Below are 21,964 nucleotides of genomic sequence, written 5' to 3' on the forward strand. Positions count from 1 at the left end.
GAGAATAGGAGCATGTTACAGTTGAAAGCCTTGATAATTTATGTAGATTAAAGATCAAAGATAAGCAGAAATAAACTAATGCTAACAATGAAGGGAAATATATATATACTGTATATATATGGAACAGATGGAATATAAATATATCTAGCGGAACCCCGTGGAAATTCCAAGATAAAACAATGTTATTCAGACTTAGTTTGTTTTTGGGGGGTTTTCTTCACTGTCACAAGAAAACAAACCATTGTGTCCGACTAAGCTGTAATGGCACCGTGTGTGTGGGACGGACCAACGCGAAGATGGAGGCCACTTCGGCGTTACAGTGTGGCCATCTGGGTAGACGCTGGCTTCGTGAGTTCGGTCCTGGTGAATAAAACATCGGGGTTCCCCACACGACAATGTGAGGTCCGTCACAATCAAAGAATATACAGTAAACCACTATGTTTGATGAAGCCAAAACGGCTCCTTAAGTGAGAGACAAGGACAAATGTGAAGACCGGAGCTAACTCGTCTAGTGGCCCGAACTTCTGGGTAGACGCCGGCCAACACTGTACACAAGAAAATGTTTTCTTGTGTACAGTGTTTGAATTATATGTAACTGGACATATAATGCAAACACTGTAGTGTTTGCATCCTTTCATAGTGAAAGGATCGTGAGATCCTTTCACTATGAAGTGTAACCTGGTTCAAAGCCAAAATTAATTTGCATCGAGGTTGCAAGTGCTAAAAAGGTTGCAAGAATTAACCCCCCCTCCCCCGCCCCCCAAAAAAGAAAAAAATATCAGTGTGTATATTCTATTTTCCGATCCTGTTTACTAAACACCACAGCCAGACTAAGCCATCATTTTTGAAAGCCACATTTTTTCCACTTTCACAACCTTCAATCTTACCTCACATTTGTTTGCTCTCTCTCTCTTTGACATTCTTTGAACAGTGAGGTAGTTTCATAACCTCAGTCACCTGTCACATAAGTCTGTCTGGAAATTAGTTGTCTGTTTATGTGAGGTTGTCTTTAGGTGGGCCCTGCCTCTTTATGCGCAATGCGGGAATTCATTTTACTTAAGATGTGGACAGACTAAGAGTAGTGATTAATGTGCAGTGGTTATAGTTTTGTTTTTTTTCTGTGCACTGGCGTCGTGCCCGGAGTGTCCCCCGCCTCACGCCCTATGCCAGCTGAGATAGGCTCCAGCTCCCCGTGACCGGCTACAGCAGATGAAGCGGCAGTGGTTAAAGTGCCCTTTTGTAATCAGAGTCCACAAATGAACTATGAATACAATGTACACAGGATTTTTTAACCCAGCCCTCTACAGCCAGCATGAGGATTTTCATCCATCCCCGCCCCATCGTGCATGAAAACACACCAGTATTTAATACTGTCACTCTCACAGGGAAAACTAAGACTCTCGTGAAACCACTGCAGCATGAAAAAGCAGTTTATTCCTAGCTGTACAAAATGGAACAATCAGCTTCACACTATATCAGCTTTAATGTACAACGGGAAAGACTGAAGTGTCTCCCATCTCTCTTTACCCTCTGCACCAAAGTGTTTTCAAGTAACAAGTTGAGGAAAAGACATCAGAGATTTCAGTTTGTTCCAGTTTTGTCAGAAGCTACCTTTCCTAACCTGAATACAGGACTGACTAAAGGGACAGCTTAATTATTTATGTGCTTTCCAAATAAAAATCACTTACGTCTCACGCTCTTAAACTGTGTTTGCTTGGCATTGAAGTTAAGTTTGAACAGAGAATTATGTGAGTCATTAGTTGAGGCTAATGGCCCAGATAGTGTTAGGAGCTTTTATGTAAAACAATTTTTGCATTTTACTCACCTGAAATTGCGTGATAAATGATGTAAAAAATAATGGTATCAAGCATTATTCCGTTGAACAGCAGTTTTTAGCTCATCTCTGGTCTTTACTTGGATCCAGTCCAATTGGTTACGGATCTTAAATTCTATATGATCTTGCCTGTCACTTTTATTTAGAGTATTGCTGCTGAGGGTTCACATGCCACATTACCAGCCAGACTTTTTGTTTTAGCCTTGTTCCATCTTGTCTAATAAAACTGAAGCAACTCAAAACCATGCTTTAGGGGATGTTTTGGTAAAAAATAAATAAATATGGAAATAAAAAAATAAAAAGCAGCACAATCACCATAGTTAGAATAGTAATTACATTTTAAATCATTTCATTTAAATATAAAAAAACAAGCACTTAATATATTGAATACATTTCTGCTTTTACAATTTTATGGCAAATGAGCAAAATACCTGCGGGTGGAGGCATTTAGAGTGCCTTGCAAAAGTATTGCCCCCCCCCCAAAAAAAACTTGTTGACATTTTGCCACAGTTCAGGCTTCAAACTTAAAGATAACAAACTGAAAATATTTTTCAAGAATCAACAACATGTGAGACACAATCGTGAAGTGGAACCAAATTTATTCAACATTTTATATTGTGTTAACAAATAAAAAACTGATAAGTAGGATGTGCAATTGTGAGACCAAATGACACACTCTGTTTGTCATTGTTGTCATTTAGGTCAACATTGGATCATTCAGAAGTCATCAGGGAACATCTGGAGTCGTTTAGCTGACCTGAGAGAACAGGGGGCTAATATTTTTGCACATCCTACTTTTCAGTTTTTTATTTGTTAACACAATATAAAATGTTGAATAAATTTGGTTCCACTTCACGATTGTGTCTCACATGTTCTTGATTCTTGAAAAATATTTTCAGTTCATTATCTTTAAGTTTGAAGCCTGAAATGTGGCAAAATTTCAAAAAGTTCTTGTGGGAGGCCAATACTTTCACAAGGCACTGTAGCTTCATTGCTCTCAATAATCCTGTTTTACTACAGCCATCAAATGTGTAATAAAAATTCAATTCTAAGTATCTTTGAAGAGCCAAAACATAAATTACAATGTAAAAAAAAACCCCAATGCACTTGGTGAATTGGTTTCTTAATCAAATTTTGTGAATGCATGCAGCAAATCTTTGATGATTAGAAAGTTGACTATTTTGGAAAAGTGTATCACTTGTATTTGACATTTGGTTTTGAGAAGGAGAAATTATACCGTAGCTCACAGTAAGTGCTGCAGGGGCAGCATGGTGGTGCAGTTTGCATGTTCTACCCCTGTCTGTGTGGCTTCCCTCAAGCTTCCTCCCACTACCAATTGCATGCAATAGAGGTTACCCTAAATTAACCATTGGAAGGAATATGTGCGTGAAGGGTTGTTTGTTTTTCTGCTGTATGTGGCCCTGTGATAAACTGGCGGCTTATCCAGGGTGTACTTTGTCTCTCTCCCGTTGGCAGCTGGGATAGCCTGGAGAAAATTATTGAATGCCTGTTTCTGTACCCCTGAATATTTTCTTGATGTATGGATTTTCATGTAAATAATTTCTGTTATGCAAAGGTACATTTACTGTATATTCAAACAATAATGCTGCACAGTCCAGTCCTAACGATTCTCTAATCTTAGTCATAGCATAATGTGGCCATTGGCAAGTACTGTATTCTCATTCAAACATTAGCTATTCCACTCATGACTACTGCCTAAGCCTGTGGGAGGTTAACTGCATGCAGAGAGAAGGTGGCAGTCTTAGTACCATGGCAGATTGGAAAGGTAATTTGTTTTTAATGTAACACGTGTGTCTTCTTGGGAGCGACACCTGGTCTTCAGCGTTGCTGTGGAAGGTCAGAAGCAATTTGCTCAGGTGTTGGATTGTCACTAAGGACTGCAGATCAGTAACCAGGCCAGCCCTTGTTTTTTGTTCCATCAGCTGCTGTGCCTTTTGAAAAAGATTCACCTGTTGGCAGTGAAATGCTAAAGCTAACCTACATGTGTAACTTTTCATGACATATCGGTCCGAGGAGGCATTGGGAAGATCCTACGCATTTGTATTCAATTTGGTCTCAGCACTGCTGATTGGGTGGCTGATGTCTCCACAGCAACGGGACAAAGCCTGGTTCAAACGCACTATTGTAAACTTTTAATGATAGACCTCATTATTCCTTCCTTGCTTTTGTGTGAGAGCCTTATATTAAGAAAACATAGAAAGACTGACAGCAAGCAAAAGCCTTTCACCGTCCACCCTCTACAAATTATGTCCCTGACTAAAACTAAAACCAGCATGGCCTGAAATATGGCCAGTTGGGTTTCAGATGTCAAATGCTATTGGCTGAGAACTCCTGCAGTTCTCAGCGAATAGAATTGCAGGAGTTCTCCCTCAGTGATCCACTGAGGGAGAGGATGCCTTAAAGCATGTGGAGATTCAATTATTATACATGACAATTTTTTCACTCTGAGATAGATAGTGAACATGCTAACTAATACATAGAGATTACACAGAGATTCAGATAAATACATTGAATAATGGTAATAAAAAGCAGTGAATCCTGGAGATCTTTCAACATCAAATGTGCATTTTTTGAAAAACACAAAACCCAACAAAAAAATCAGTTAAGAAGAAGTACAGTGAATTGAATGTGTTCTTCTAGGTGGGAGGAAAGACACATGCTGAGACTCTTCTTTGAAGACATTAAAATCAGATCATTATCTGAACTCTAATCTACAAGGTGGGCATTTACTTCACTTGCAAGTTCTGTAAACAGTTATGTAACAGTGAACATTGCCATCATTATACAAATCACATCTATACACAGGTGTGTGCACTGATGTATAGCAAAACATTTTGTCTTCTTTCCTGTTATTATACTTAACTCATCCTGATTTTTCTACCCACTAAAAATAAAATGCCAAAGTTGAGACACTTTTGAAGATGGAATGCTATAATATTAATTACCCTGGCAAACAATTCAAATATATATATATATACATATACATATATACATATATATATATATATATATATTATTTTTTTAATTTAATGTTATATATTGGTCTGATCTCCGAAGAGAAATTAAGAGCACACTCTAGTTAGTAATACTTCAAACACATGCATACATGTTAGTTTGTACAGGCCCCTATAGCACACGCACACACACACACACACGCACAAGGTGGCCTGTAGGCATGCAGTAGGAGGTAGAGTTGCGGGTAGCCCCTTTGTGGAGCACCCCAAATGAGCAACTTGTAAAGGGGGACAGCACCTTGCTCAAAGGCACTTCGGCATTGCCCTGGGGGTGATCTGACACCTCCCACTATCAGCTTACATTTGGGGTGTTAATTTTTATATTTTTAAAAAAAATTGTTTTGGGTGGGTGCGGGAATCGAACCGCCGATCTTAGGGACATTGGACGACCCGCTCTACCACTTTAGCCACTGCCGCCCAAATCTAGTGATTTGTGATTTGACTATGAGGTAGTACATTCACAGATATTCCATTCACTACTTGATTTAACAAACGTTGATGGTTTGTGTACTACATACATACAAAGACAAACCTGTTAGTTATCCGACCATTATATCTATAAAAAGTACTGAACAAAATAATAGCAACATCTGTCAGTATGTTGTAGTACTGTTGAACAAGCCAAATTACATCCACCACCTTGATTAACAACAACTCATTAAAACAAACAGATGAAAGTGTTGCAGCACAGTCAGATTAGCCTGAATTACTTGTATTTTTTAAAAATTATTTCATAAAGGAAGAATTGTATTGAGCGTGGTTAACTTCATATACTATAGAGATCGCTTGCTTCTCAGTCGTCTTAGGCTTACCAAATTCCCCCCCCCCCCCCCCCACACACACACACACACTTATTTTCACATCCTTCTAACCACAATTGATCTACTTTTTTTTAATCTGTCACTGCTTTAAATTGGAGATGGCATTCTGTGGCTGCCTTTGTGGCATTACTACTGTATACGAACATGCCTGGGGTGCTTTGCGTCTCTGATTGGAGATGTAAGTGTCACCATGGCTTTGGCGGTATCAACAGTAGAGCGAATTCTTCAGATCTCACTCCAGGCTCATTTTGTACCTCTTCCAAAATTGTGTTGCTCTCCTGAGGTTCATAGTAAGGCATCTGTGAAGTGAAGGGAAACGTTTTAATTTCTAAGTAAATATTTAAGCTTTGGTGTGACACATTTACCTTCCCAATCATGATGCTCCTTTTTGTGGGGGCATCCTGCACATATTGTATTCTTGATCTTGTACCAAATATTTCAATGATTTCAGCTGCAGATGCACATACAGTATGAGTTCATTGCTTTCTGTGATGTTGTTAGTAAGAATAGTGAGTTGTGTTGAGGTCGATATGCAAATATCCAATGGAAACAATGGTGTTGCATTTCAAGAGTGAATGATGTATATTATCCTTCCTGTTACAGTGGTTACAGTTGTCATGACTGGTCGTTGGACTAATTTTTACCACAGCTTCTCCTCTATCAAGATCAGCTCAGTCTTGCCATGCTCCTCAGTAGTGCCCCCATTAAATCAGCTTTGTCAGCTTCAATAAATGTGCCTTTATGTTTTTTTAAATGCACCTTTCTAATGATATAAGAGCACTAGGCTACCAGAGGCATAGTGATCACTGTGGATAGTGGTCCTGCTCATCAATACTTCCTATATTTATTGTAGCCTCTCTTCTTCGGCCTGCTGTAATATAGATTAAAACAGGAACCAACTCCTCCTGGTCTCCCAACATCTGATTGGGGTCTTTTTGAACTGGATAACGTTCAGCCTTGCATCAACACATTGAATCAAACTCCCGGATATTTGCAGTGGACATTGTTTCCACCTTTTGTTTTCTTTGTTTCATGTTGACAACACGGAAATTATCACCAACACTTACCAGTGACCACCTATAAATTGAGCGCAGCTTTCAGTCTATTCCAGCCACTCTCGAAATCATACAGTGTGTGTTTAACTTCCTTTCTGCCGCAAGGTTAAAAGCAACTCCTAAACATCATTTAGCTTAATAAGGCTTTATTTCCAGAGTGTCTGAAGTTGTCAACGATCAGTTGCACTGTGAACTGGGGCTGAACCTCCCAAGTGGTGGGTCCTGTTGTGCCCACGGCTTCAACAAAACATCGCATTCCAGCTGGTACACATTAGCTAACCCACACTCCAGTAGTTGACTTTGTTTTTAACATCATGGCTTCTGACAGATTTTGTCTGGAACAATGAATGCAGCTCAAGGAGCTGTCATCTCTCTTGAATGTCAAGATTATTTTTTGAGGCAGACAATAGCTTTCATTGTCAGATTTTATTTAAGACCGGAGAGACATTATCCTAATTTGAATTAATGGATTACTCACACATGAAAGGATTTTGCTGATATTATTCCATCACATCACATGCAGGAAACCCCTAATGATCTTTTGCTGTTAACCTAAAGTGAATTACAGAGAATCGCTGTGCCTGAGGTAGGCTTCACAAGCTGAGTTGACTCATGAAAGAAAGTGTCAAATTGTGTTGCTTGTCAAAGTAAACAGTCTCATTGTGCAGTTCATGGATGTTTCAAGTTCAAAAGTAAATTATCCATGCAAAAAATATGTCTTGCATCTTTTACATTGTGTTTTTACGTACTGCATGACAACATTGAAAGTCGGTTTGTCCATATAAAACATATACATTTTACCTAACTAAAACTAACACCACACACACTCTTTTATTGATGTGTGTCTGGTTTTCTTTTTGCTTACCATTTGCCTTAAGGGCTCCCTGCAGCTGTACTTGAGACACTGTGGCCTTAATTTTTGTCCAGACAAGGTTTAATTCTACACCTTGCACACAGAAACATGCACCAGCTTTCCAGTTTTATATTGTACAAAGTTATTGCACTAGGTTATTGTGGAAAATTTCCATTCCTTTCTACAATTATTACAATTAAATTGTCACCTACAGCACCACTAATTTCTCAAGTTAATGAATGTCTAGAATCAATGTACAAACAATGAATGTGATTAATATGTTGAATGTGAATTTTAATGAATGCAATACAAAATGCCATTTTTAATTGCCTCAAGTCTGACAAATAAGGCAATTTCCTGTACCTTGATGAGTTTGGTATGTTTTTTTTCAGGAATCCCAATGTGACTTAATTTGACTGAATAATTAACCAATCACAAAACTTCTATACAAAACAGAAATGAACCAATTATCTATGTGCAACAGAAAAAACTGCTCAGAAATCCTGTTGTGAAACGAAATTATACGTTGAAAACAGGTTAGAAACACTGATCAGTGTTTCAAATGAGAGCTACAGGGTCCTGCATTGACAGATTTACTCAGATTTCTTGAGCATCCATCAATAATGTTTGACTAGCCTTTGGAATTCTGGAGCAATGTGTGAGGAAAATTATCTTAGTCTTTCAGTTTAAGTACCAGATGTGACATTTCAGCCATGGAGGCAAATGTTGCTCTTACTCTGGCATGCTTGTGATTACCTCAATTTGGAACGAGAGTAACATTAAAATCGAATCACGCTCCCGCTATTATTGATAAGCATGGTATGATGAATTAAACATGTGGCAGAGCTCTGTTGGTTATATGTTGAGACATTGGTCTCCATTGCTTTGTGTGAAACAGATTCATTCAGGCACTAATGACAGCAATTTGCAGGGCAGAGCATTCTCTGTGATGTAAAGCCGGGCCAATGTCAGGTGTGTGCATTCTTTAAACAAGTGGAGGTTTGTGAAGAGATGGAGGGATTGCAGCCATTTTATTGTAGTTCTTAAAAATGTTTTCTTTTTTTTCATTCAATATTTCTATGAATTGTAGTCACACATTTACTGTTAAATTACAGTGATATAATTTTAATTAACATAGGCATGTGAGAAATTCTTATTCTTTAATACAGTATGAGAACCTATCTACATGTTGATTTTGGGTTTTCTTGCATTGTTTGCCAGTTAAAAACATCAGCATAGAAAATATCATTGTGTGGCAGGAATGAATGAAATATAAAATATTAAAATATTTTATTTGGGGGTTTTTTTTCGCAAGGTGTCTTTTCACATGATCCACACTGTATACTTCTATTCAATATCTGATTAAAAGAAACTCTCAAATTATTTATATATGTTAGATATTGGCCATTTATAAGATTAAAATAGACAAAGTAGTGATTTCTTTCAGTTAATTTAAACAAAGCAACTCATTCTGAATCACCGGGTAAAAAAACCTTGGGCCAGTTATGAAAAAGACTTGTCTTTATTTATTTATTTTTCTACAGCTTTATGTCCAACTGGCGCCAGTGGAGTCCACATTGTCAATTTCACTTTAAGTATTTTGCAGTTCAGGTGAAGTGACTGAGGTTAATACATTAAGGCTCAAAGCATTGCTCATAATATGTGCGTCTCTGCTCGAGGCTTCATACTCACACACAATTTAAAGATATTCAGTTTGAGTGTAGCAGGTCTGCACATTTATTAATTTATAATGGTTGGCCAGTCCAGTCTGCTCCAGGCCGGGTAATTTTGATGCATTCCATGCTATGTTGACTCAACAGACCATCAGATCTGGATTTATAAATTAAGCTCCAGAGATACCGAAGGAGTGACATAATATTGAAAGCTCTCAATTAACTGCATACGAGAAAAAAAATGCACTCTATCTGTACTTTAAATTTGTGACCCTATCTATCTATCTGTCTGTCTGTCTGTCTGTCTGTCTATCTATTTATCTATTTACGTATCTCTGCAGGCTGTGGAAACCAACCTGGCGTCTAAGGACAGTCACTGGGTCTATGCCAATGAGGTGAGGTGGAAATCAAACACACACTTACATTCTTCTGAGTGAATTGAGACCCTAATGTCAGCTTGCCTCTGTCAACACAGATACTGGTATGCTGCCAAGGCAGAGGTAAACACATGACAACCCACAGCATTGTCACTCTGTATTATACCACATTTACCTAAATTATCAGTGCATCATTTGTTTTATATGTTCACTGCCTGAGGAACTGGAATTTATTTGACGTTGTATAATTGCCCTTCCAAATGCATTGATGTTAGTGCATCTTCTCTACCAATGTGTGTGTGTGTATGACTGAAATTGACCTAAGTGGTCTTGTAAATTGCTTATTACAGCACAAAATACAAGTACACTCAGTGAATACAGAACATTGGATTTTGTCTTTTAATATAATGACTCAGCACCACATTTCCATTCATTTAAACTGATTTGGAGATAAAGGGAAGTCATCGGACTGGCCTGCTGCTAAAAGCATGCGATGAAAGATAAAAGGTTGTTCCTAGATGAGTCACCTGGAATGCTTTTTTTTGCACCACTATAGACAGTCTCAGTTTAAACACATATATTTATGTATTTTATTGGTGTATCATCTACTAGCTTCATCTGAACATGAGCTTGCCATATAAATAATGACACAAATTGATCTGCACTGGAGAAGAGATGATGAATGTGTGTATGACATTCAGATAGCAATGTTATTAAAGCAATATGCAGAAATCTTTGGGATGATGGAGTTCTGTGGCAAGGGTTGTGACTTTTAAATAGAACATAAAGAGAACATAGATATGATTGAAAGATACTTTAACCAGTGAAAAATCCAACAGTGAAAAAAAGAATTACCATATGTGCTTTATTGAGACATCCATGGTGAATTTTAGCAGCTTGAATTAATTTAGAAATTAACTTACACAAGTTAATGAAGGTGAGTACTTTGAATATTTTCAGGTATCTGGTTGCATAACTTACCTGGAAAAGACTCATCTTCAGAGAGCTGAGCTACAAAGTTCTATAGTACAGAATTTTTTCACTTTGTATTTCAACAGAAATTTTGCTCATGATTTACAGCTGCTTTTGAGACCTTGAATAATTTGAAACCTTTTGGATTTCCAGACAGCTAATAGTCATATTATTATGTGGTATTGATCCAATCTCAGGTCTGATGTAAAGTAACATGTGCCTACTTTAGGCAATGTTCCTGATGTCTGAATGATGTGATCATCATTTTCACAACCAAAACTCAGTTTCTACCCATTCGTGCACCCATGGGTGTGATGGTCTTAAAGTGAATAACACCCAGTATTGGTGCATTGCTTATGTACAATTTTTTATGTTTACACTGTTTATGTTTCCGTTGTATGTTTGTACTTTTACACCAATCCTGCTTTAATTGCCCCCTTGGGGACAAATAACTTTTTTTGAATTATGAATTTGAATAGCTATTGTCAGGCAGCTGAAAACAATTATACTGACCAACATAAACCTTGTCTGGATTGAGTGGAGCAGCATTTTCCTCTTTTAAAGGTCACATCATTCATGCAATACTTCTGCTCAAGTGGGAGGACAATGTACACACATTAGTAAATGTAAAGTGATGCTCTGATATCAATTGAATAAGTTATCAGAATGTATTTTCCTCCAAACTTTCATCAAGATGGAAGTTTCGCCTCACTTATACCAGATGGCCAATGGGAAGCCACACATCACATCATCAGTAGATACACTATGCTAGGGTGAAGATAATTAACACAGACATTTAGGGACATTTAGGGGCACACTAGGGACAGGACATATTAAGAGAATCATGATAAATTGGCCAAATAATCCAAACCCCCTTCACATGATTTCCTTTTTCTTGTTACATTTTTACACACACACACACACACACACACACACACACACACACACACACACACACACACACACACACACACACACACACACACACACACACACACACACACACACACACACACATATATATGGGTACATAAGGACATTTCCTAGTTGTGTGTTGTCGTCATTCGTGACTTCCTCAGAAAGCAGCCTCTATATATGTATGGAGTCCAGCTGTGTCGCAAATATAGGGAAATAACAGCTTCCTCCGTCACCTCTGGCTCCTATATGTACCAGCTTTCCCCATGGACACCTGGCCCCGTTCGTCTACCTGACCAGGACTGAGATTTGACATTTATTCTAACCAGGTGATTCTGAATATCACCGCCGCACGCCTAGCCACACAGCTCCCCAGAATCCCACATTTACAACCCACGCAGGGAAAACAAGGTCACACATTTCATTGAAGTCTCACAACAAGCAGTCATGCTAATCTGCCTCCAGCGACATCGAGTCGTAGTGAATGTAGCTGTTGAACGAGAATAGCGATAAGCAAACAAAGTGAGGCAAGTGGAGACGAAAGGATGACGAGCATGACTGGGTTTGAGCATGAGTTGAAAAAACAAGAACTTTCAAAATATTTAAACAGAAAATAATAAATTTGATGCTTTCAGTTAATGTTTTTTATTATTAGGTGCTTAAACACATTAATAAATAGGTAAAACGTACCTATCATGCACCACATATTTGACAAGATCTTCCTCAGAATCAATGAAAAACTGTAAAACAGTAATGCAGAAACATTCATTCATTCATTTTCTGCCGCTTCACGGGTCAAGGGGAGCTGTAGCCTATCTCAGCTGGCATAGGGCTTTCTCTCCAGAGAACCCGGAGAGAACCCACCCAGACACGGGGAGAGCATGCGAACTCCACACAGAGCTTGACTCAAACCAGGATCCGCCGTGTTGTGAGGCAACAGGGCTAACCACTGCACCACCGTGCCGCCATAATGCATAAACAGTAATACATAAAATCAAATCTGGTCCTTGAAGAAAACCAAGTCATGTAAAATACTTAACTTAATTTTCAGTTAACTTCTATCATGTTGCAAGCCTTTTTATTGTGACAGTGATGTTATTGCACTGAATACTAATGCTATATTCATTTGGCCTCTGAGTTTTAAGTGAATACAACGGTATTAAGGAAAACAATATATAGGACAAGTAATGAGTGGAATAAGGAGTTGATAAGAGCAAGAGGACATGGTTATAACAGAAAGCATAGATGAGCCTCTCTCTATACCAGTCACTGCAGCTGCTAGGTTTCCTTTCTCTGACACTGTCTAGTGGGCTTGGATGGATCGCACATTGTGGGAGGATTTGTAGTTTTTCTTTTTTCTTTGGTAGCAAGAAGGTGACACAGAATGCTTGACGGATTAGGTGGATGTGCCCACTGTGATAGAAAGAGTCTTGGAAGACAGTCATGATATGACTGATGTCTTCGGTAACAGCCCATCAAGCCTGAGATGGAAAGCCGATTCTACTGACACAAATCTCCACCAAGCCAAAGATACAGAAAGGCGGATTACCGCAGAAGCCACTTACAAGACACAGAAAGAATCTTTTTTTGTTTTAATTAATTTGTTGCATCTAACAATACTGTGTTTATCAAAACGCTGGGGTTTCCTGACATGATCCTTTGTACCATTAATCTCAAAGGGCATCCAAGCGAAAACATAAACACATTTTGAAGGATTACACAGTAACCCAAACATACTGAACAGAAGAGGTTTTCAGCATGATGGTCACGAATTAAAAGAGTCCTAACCACCCTTATCTAAATGTAACTACACTGTCACTTTTGGCAATTGAGTTCATTAAGTGGGTTATTTAAATAACGCACAGCAATTTTATGAAATAAGACCCTCCAAGGGCTGAAATTTAAGCTGAATGGTTGCCATGAAATCAATAGTGGCTCATGTAACAATACAAATTGCACTTTATTCATGAACAATTACTTGTGTAATGCTGTGAAAATGAGACTATGGCTCTAACAATGTCCTTCACCCTGTCTTCATTATCCATTTAAATATCTGTAGACAATCTAATCTTTGTTTCTAACTTATTTTAAATTAGCTCAAGTCAATGTTTTTTCAATTTAACTGATTGATTTATTTCTATAAATCAGTTAGTTTGCACAGAGCTATATGTGTTAATGTAGACTACAACAGTTGTCACAAACGTCTTTGCGCCACTGACCGGATTAATATCAGATAATAGTGTCACAGACCGGCCTTTAAGGTGTGGTGGATAAATACAACAAAATAAAATGATACAACCAGCATAAAGTGTATTCTGTGTTACCTGCCCCTTTAAGACGGTAGCTGTGTGACCGAGGCAAGCATCTTTACGTCAAGAGTAAATCATAGACAGATGTGGCAGAGAGAATTTTCTGATTTTCCAAATAGTTAATTGTTAATGAGTTATAGGAAACTAGCATTAATGATTTAGATACATTTTAACTATATGCTGCCATGTGCTAACTTAAATATATGTCTTCACTTTTACATCTGGCCTCTGATATTGTAAAATCACCTACAACTGGGTAGGTAATAAGATATAACCACCTTGTTCTCCTTGGGAAAGTCAATCGGTGAGTTTAGTTTAATGACCAGTGTTTACTGGCATTCCTGGAGAGGATTATTTGGAAGGTAATATACTTCCAGTTTAATTATTTTTGATTTAAGATGCCAATTTAAGACCTAAGCTATCACCAAAAATGTGTCAAAATGATTACTTTGGTACATCCCAGGCATGAGAAGCGCAAGTAACTCTTTCACCCATATTCTAATGACTCATGTTATTTGATACTTGTGATGTTTGACTTTATTTTTTTTATCAGAAAATTCACCAGGTCACAGTCTATTGATATGTTTGCCATGGTCACAGACGAAAGCAAGCAATGCTAATTTCTTTATCGAGGCAACAGTAACTCACATGAAAGTTAAAGTTCACTGGATTACTCTTCTACTTCACAAGTTGCCTGCAGCTTCACAGAGTACCTATACTTCGAATTAAATGTCACAATAACCAGCAGTGTTTTTATTTATTTCCAATGGCAGATTAACGACACTGATTGAGTAGCACAAAAAAGATCATTTATCCTTCCTGTCTGCACCTGATTTGATTAATGTATTTTGGTCAGGGGCTGTCATTGAAACATGGCTTTTGCTGTTTTAATTTTCCAGGGATTTGAATGGAATATCTCTGAGGGTCTTAACACCCCTGCTAATTGTTTGATTTTTTTTCTCTTCTTTTTTTGTCAAAATATGACACATTTTCTACCTCTTCTAATGCCCATAAAATCAAATGAATAACCACCATAAATTCTGTATATACAGTATGTCACACAACTCAAATGCATCATAGTCATGTCTGTAACACCTGTACTGTTTCCTTGGGGGTTAAAGAAGACTTATTTTGTCCTCTCTATCTGACTGGTCAGTGCCACCGTTGGGTCAGGTGGTGACACAAATGTCCCTTATGATGGTGGCAGAATGCTGCGACTGGGCGGCACTGGAAGTCATTAGCTTTGACATGAAAGTTCAGCTCTGTGAGCCATGCAGCATAATTCATCTGATTAATGTGTCACAGCAACTAATGAATATTCATAACTTCACCTTAGTGACTGTGAGGAGTCAGACAAAGAGTCATATGATAAAACTAGTTGTCTGGTTTTCTGCTGACGACAGCCTCGTGGATACATCATAGTCTTGTTTCAAAAATGCTCTGGTAGAAAAATGTCAAATAATAACCGTTTTTAATAAGAAAATGTAGGTAGTTTCATCTCATGCGAAATCTGTGTGAAATTACAAACATTGAAATAAATAATCGGTTTTCTAAGTTGCAATACCAATTGTTACAAAATGATTTTGACTCAACAATTGCTCTTTAATCTAAAACATATTCATATAGAATTGCATTAATTACCTGTACTCAGATATCTAGCTTGTTTAATAGGAGGAATTGTGTCCATAAATAAAACGTTAACCCCTGAAATTACAGTGGGTACGGAAACTATTCAGACCCCTTTAAATGTTTCACGCTTTGTTACATTGCAGCCATTTGCTCAAACCATTTAATTTTTTTCCTCATTAATATACACACAGAACCCCATACTGACAGAAAAACACAGCATTGTTGATCCTTTTTGCAGATTTATTGAAAAAGAAAAATAGAAATATCACAAAATCATAAGTATTAAAAGACCTTTTGCTGTGACACTCGTATATTTTTACTCGGGTGAAGTCCATTTTATTGATCATCCTTGAGATGGTTCTACACTTTAAATGAAGTCCTGCTGTGTTAAATTATACTGACTGTACTTAATTAGTAAAGCCACACACATGTCCATATAAAACCTTCCAGCTCACAGTACATGTCAATACAAATGAGAATCAAGAGGTTAATAGAACTGCCCAGAGCTCAGAAAAATAATTGTGGCAAGGCACAGATCTGGCCATGGTTACAAAAAAATCTGCTGCACTTACGATTCTTAGGAGCATGGTGGCCTCCATAATCCTTAAATGGAACATGTTTGGAGTGGCCAGAACCCTTCCTAGAGCTGGCCAACTGGCCAAACAGAGCAATCAGGGAAGAAGAACCTAAAGATCACTGTGGCTGATCTGCAGAGATACAGTTGGCAGACGGGATAAAGTTCTACAAAGTCAAACATCACTGCAGCCCACCACATCCTTCTGTCAGCGTGTGTTTTAGCTTGAAGAACAGGACAACTGGTTGCAATCAAAGGAAAGATGAACGGGGCTAAGTACAGAGATATCCTAGACGAAAACCTTCTCCAGAGCGCTAGGACCTCTGTCTGAGCTGAAGTTTCACCTTCCAACAATACAATGACACTAAGCAAAAAGCTAAAATAACGAAGGAGTGGCTTAAGAACACCCCTACGACTGTTCTTGAATGGCCCAGCCAGAGCTCTGACTCTGACTCTGGAGAGAACTGAAAATAGCTGTCCACCAACATTCAACGTCCAACCTAACAGAAGTGGAAAAGATCCCCAAATCCAGGTGTGAAAAACCTGTTCCATCTTTTCCAAAAACAGTTATGGCTGCATTAGCTCAAAAAGGGACTAAATACTGAGCAAAGGGTCTGAATCCTAATTATCTTTTCACTCTTACTAGACATTTAAACATACAGTTTATATATACACTGGGAGGCAGGGAGGGTTAAACGCTGATGTCAGTGGTTGGTTTTTTTTTTCTGACAAAAACTAAATTAAAGGAGATCAACTTATAACTGATTTGACTAGTATCACTCATAATATTCATTCATTCATTTTCATGTACCGCCGCTGTATCCGCCATAGCGGGTCACGGTGAGCTGGAGCCTATCCAAGCTGGCATAGGGCGTGAGGCAGGGGACACTCCGGGCACGATGCCAGTGCACCGCGGAGCCATGTACAAAGACATACAAACACGCACACACACACTCACTCCTACGAGCAATTTGGGACCAGCTAATCAACCTTAAGCGCATGCTTTTGGAGGTGGAAGGAAGCTGGAGAACCCGGAGAGAACCCACACGGACACGAGGAGAGCATGCGAACTCCGCACAGAGCGGGACTCGAACCCAGACCCGCCGTGTCGTGAGGCGACAGCGCTACCCACTGCGCCACCATGTCGCCCACTCATAATATTGTGTAGTTAAATTATTGTATTTTTACACCTCGTCACATATAATATGATGAAACGTGATTGACTACTATTTCTGTGAACTCCACTGTCAGACCTTTTACTCTTTCTATTTTTAATTTTTTCACTAGGAGAATAGTGTACCAGACAGGTTACCAGAGAGGCGATGTTGTGATGCAAACACAGAACAGTCTTACTGTGCTGTACATAAGGGAAAAAAGACATTTTAAAGGATTGATTGTCCAATGATTTAAGGTTAGTATACAAAGAGACAATCTAAAAATGATAGCAGGACACTGAGAGATTTAAACCACAGCGTGATGAGCTTGAAAAGCACTATACAAAGACAGTGGTCTCAGGAGAAATGGACTTTGTACAGATTCAAATTGAGGGAAAACCGGCAGTAACAACGGAGAGGTCGATGAAAAGGAGATCAAAACTGACTGATCAGAATCACAGATTCAGGGTTGTGTGGTGGAGGATTATATCAACCTACAACTGTTTACATTTTGACCCTGCAGTTAACTCACAGCTTTATTTTCAGACAGTATATGAACCCGATTTCCCAAGAGTCTGACTGTCTGTCTCAGCTTTGACCACTATCCAGCTCTGGAGAGACCAACAGGCATTGTCTCATGAATATCGATCCCCTCTGCAGAGGAGAGCCAGAGGTCAACTGTGCTATTGTTTTGAAAGAAATGTCCATTGATCTGTTGATAATCTCATTTGAATAACGGAACAAATTCCTTTCATTGGTCTCTTAGAACTTGGCATGTTAGCAATAACTGTTTGTTAACATGATTGTCTCTGTGTTTTGGTTTAAAACATGAACTTGATTTATTCAAGGTATTTAGCAAACCAACAAAAACATGATGTTTGATGTTAATGTACTCAACACCGCTTTTCGCTTTCTCTCCAATGTCATTTCACTCTCATCTTATATTTTAAATCCTCAGAAAGCAGCAGAGCCAAAGCAAAATCGAACTTTATTTTGTTTCTTCTCCAAAAAGTAATCAAAGGGTTAGACTACTGTCTTTCACTGAAAAAACTCATTAACATAAGCTCCTCCTGTCATCTTCATCTTCAGGAAGTGAGTGATGCAGACATCATGGAATTGGTTCACAGCTCCCTGGGGCGCATGACAATCATTCGTCAGGTCTTCCCGCTGTGGAGAGACACTAATGTTCGCTGTATGAGGAACAACCATCGGATCTCTTCCCTTCTCTGTGACCCTCAAGAAGGCTATCTGCAGTCCCTGGAGGTAAAAAGAACTGAACACTCCATTCAAAGAGAATAGCTCACACAAGCTGAACAAGTGTAGCATTTTTTCTGGGTCCAACACACATCCTCTAAGGAGATTTCTTCTTGATCATAGATGAAGCTCCTTACATATGGTAATGACAAGGACATAGACAGCCGAGAAATTAAACAGATGAGAGACTTGCCTTTTTTAAGTCAATAAATCTTCATTATTGAGTACAGTTATTTCAAATTGTGAATACAGTAGTGTGATTTCACGCATGTTGCAGATATTTTCAATGTGGATTGTAGTGTAATGCTCTAAAACAGATGATATCTTTGATTTGATCATTTGTCAACTAGACATGCTACCCTGCCTAGTAAAAAATTCAGTGAGTCAAGAATGCCTAGTAACACCTTTCAGACATTTCTTTTGTTCCATCCATCTGGAGTGTAATGACTGGATTCTGTTTTGACTTTATTGGACTATTCATTTTCCTTTTCATCCATAATCCGGACAGATGGCAAAACCATGTGGTGTGTGCACCCACAGTCTTCAATAATTCACATGAAAGAGGGTTAAATATCGGGTAATGACATTACAAGCATACATCAGAATACGCAAAACACCAAAGAAGATCACAGTTTTTCTGTGCTCCTTCCTTTCACAACCAATCAGCAGTGGTGAGGCCCCTCATAGCCCAAGCTACTCATCCTCTGATTCAGTGTCCTTGAGTCACGTGAACTTGACTTTTATGTTTACTTTCAAAAGTGATGCTTGAATTAAAATGTGAAGGTGTCATCGGCTGAATGCCCGGAGTGGCAGTTTGTATTGCTTCTATGAATCTTCTGTTGTGGCATGACTGACTTGACTCAACCCAGGGGACCTATCAAGTCCACTGTCACATCAAGACCGAAGGCTGTAGACATGATTCCTGACAGGGCTCAATTCAGTTGCAGGGAGACAGTTGGACTGATAAGAGGACTGGAATCGAATTACTGGACTAGAAATGCCTCTTGTTTTTCTATTCTGTGTTCATTACAAATGACAGTACTATAGGTGGTGAAATCTCATCATTGCTAAGCAAATCAACCTCAGTGTTTCACCAGAGAACTTGTTGAAAAAAAAAAAAATATATATCAGTCCTAACCGAGGTTTCTTTAGGGTTTTTATCATAACGATTCTCTCTTTACCTTTCTCCAAATAAAAAAAAAAAAAAGTATCCATTGATTTGTGTTCTGACATGATAAAATGTGTTTTATGTGTTGTATCCAAGGATGCATTCATTCAAACTGATCGCCATCCAACAGGTGTCCAACCTCTACCTGTACGATAGTGTTCTGATGCTGGCCAACGCCTTCTATAGGAAATTGGAAGACCGGAAGTGGCACAGCATGGCCAGCCTGAATTGTATGCGGAAGTCCACCAAACCATGGAATGGAGGGTGGTCAATGCTTGATACCATCCAAAAGGTATACTAGAGTTACTGTTTATTCTTGCTTGGACTTTATTTCGGAAAAAAAAAAATTAAAAAGAGATTGTGGTTGCTCACCTTGAAGTCTGGACCACAGACTACAGTTGTGTCTTTACCTTATTTCATAGTGTTATACGGAACCAGAACAGGATAAAAAAGAGACAATAAACTCAGGGAATATTATTTTTTGTAGTTTATACATTCAAAACAAAGAAGGGGCCTTTGGATCATAGTTCTTTTTTAGTTTCATTCATAACAAGACGTAAAATGACTGGAATATAATTTATTCCTATTTTTACAAAGGCCTGGCTGAATGACATATATAGGAATTAGGATTTAGGTTTAGAGTGTTAAACTAAGGGGATAATTGACCAAATAAATAAAATAATATGAAACAATACTAAACTACACTACAATCAGTACTTCCTGTGTTTTGGCATGTCCCACAATAACAATTTGTCACGTTTTTATTGCTATAGGGACGGATAAGCGGCCTGACAGGACTGATGGATTTCCGTGCAGAAGGATCCAATTCTCATGTGCAATTTGAGATTCTTGGAACGAGCTACAGTGAGACGTTTGGGAAAGATGTGAAACGGGTCAGTTAAAGGAAATATACACAACCGTTCACACTCAGGTTTCACACCTACTGGTCCCTTTGAGTCACTGATTGACCCATTCTTCATATTTTATGGACCCTGAGAAGAAGTCAGAGTACCAGAGGGAACCCACACAGGCTTGGGGGGAACACTTAAAGTCTTCAAGTGGATTTGAACATAGAACCATGACAGACCCTGATTAACTACATTTTAATTTATGCTTGGAAAAAAAAGTCTTAATACAAACATCTAAAGCTGTCATGTATTAGTGTAAAGTATGCTGCAACAGGGTCCCACAAGTCCCCCTTTACTTACGGTATTTGGTCATTTGGTTAAACAACTGTGTCACGTCCTAGTTAAAAGCTGAATTTGATGGAATAAAGCTCCTTGCAGAAGCTTTTTGGCGATGGAATGATTTTTTTCTGCATTTACATAAGTGTCCATTTTGTAGATGTTGAGGAGACAGCAGGGCCTGTGAAACCGCTGTAGCATTTATAACAATAGATTGTCCTAGACGTTTCAATGTGACCACTTACTGCGTAAAGAAGGAAATAAAGCCAAATTAGACTTACTGTATGTCTCCTTCTCTCGAGGGCTCCCCTGCAGCCTCTTGAACTGAGACAGTCAATCACAGTCCTTTGGAACTGGTCTTGTGTGCCATTCAAGCCCTCACTGGTAGTTGATTTTCCAGTAAATACAGTACAAGTGTGTCTGATTAACTGAAAGCAAGGTAGAAATATACCACTAAAGATCTACAGTTTTGTTATGTTAGAAACCCTAGGCGTCTATTTGAGTTGCCAGTAAAACAAATACCACACAGAGAGATTTCCAACTGTCTTAATAAGCCACTGATTCTCAATTCTAATCTTTAGTATCCGAAGCTGTTTCATTATTGCCTGGTTGTTGTTGTTGGGTTTGGTTTTTTTTGGGGGGGGGGGTATCAGGTGAATTCAATTATCTCACTAGTACGATTGAAACCCAGCTCTTCACTGATCCCTGACAGCCACAGTCACAGGGCTTAACATTTGACAGGAGGCGTCTTGTGTGATGGTTCCCCTATTGGAGTATCATAACTCATTTTCAACAGACCAGTCATCCTAGCTCTATCGTTGTCATGGAAAGCTAAAAATGAAATTAAAGGTTTCTAGCTGTCAGCTGCACTGTGAAACACATCATTTTCACTTTGGCTTTTACCTATTAGTCAAGGTTTTATTGTTGGCTAAGTGTTGGACATTATATTTTTCACGTATAGAACAGTGAGCAGGCTATATGAGATGAAGCGAGACACTGTGCACTCTTCTTGTAGCTGTAATTTGTTTGTCGCTGTGGATGCCCTGATTCAGTCAGGGACTTCTTGCAGAATGAAGAAGAATTGAGTTCCTTGGCAATCTATGTAGAGCAGGACTGACCAGAAGGGGTAATGAAGATTTAATCACCACTCAGCCTAA

At 38.6% G+C, this 21,964-nt stretch overlaps 1 protein-coding gene across 1 annotated transcript in view; it reads left to right on the forward strand.

The window, feature by feature from the left end:
* grid1a (glutamate receptor, ionotropic, delta 1a) overlaps positions 1-21,964 on the forward strand; it is a 163,492-nt gene that overhangs the window by 111,298 nt on the left and 30,230 nt on the right. Inside the window, exons 4-7 of the mRNA XM_068327238.1 lie at positions 9,613-9,666; positions 18,291-18,464; positions 19,754-19,915; positions 20,397-20,516. Coding sequence (XP_068183339.1) covers positions 9,613-9,666; positions 18,291-18,464; positions 19,754-19,915; positions 20,397-20,516 — 510 coding nt within the window. The remainder of the gene's footprint in view (positions 1-9,612; positions 9,667-18,290; positions 18,465-19,753; positions 19,916-20,396; positions 20,517-21,964) is intronic.

This window comes from Antennarius striatus, chromosome 11 (assembly GCF_040054535.1).
Source record: "Antennarius striatus isolate MH-2024 chromosome 11, ASM4005453v1, whole genome shotgun sequence".
NCBI lineage: Eukaryota > Metazoa > Chordata > Actinopteri > Lophiiformes > Antennariidae > Antennarius > Antennarius striatus.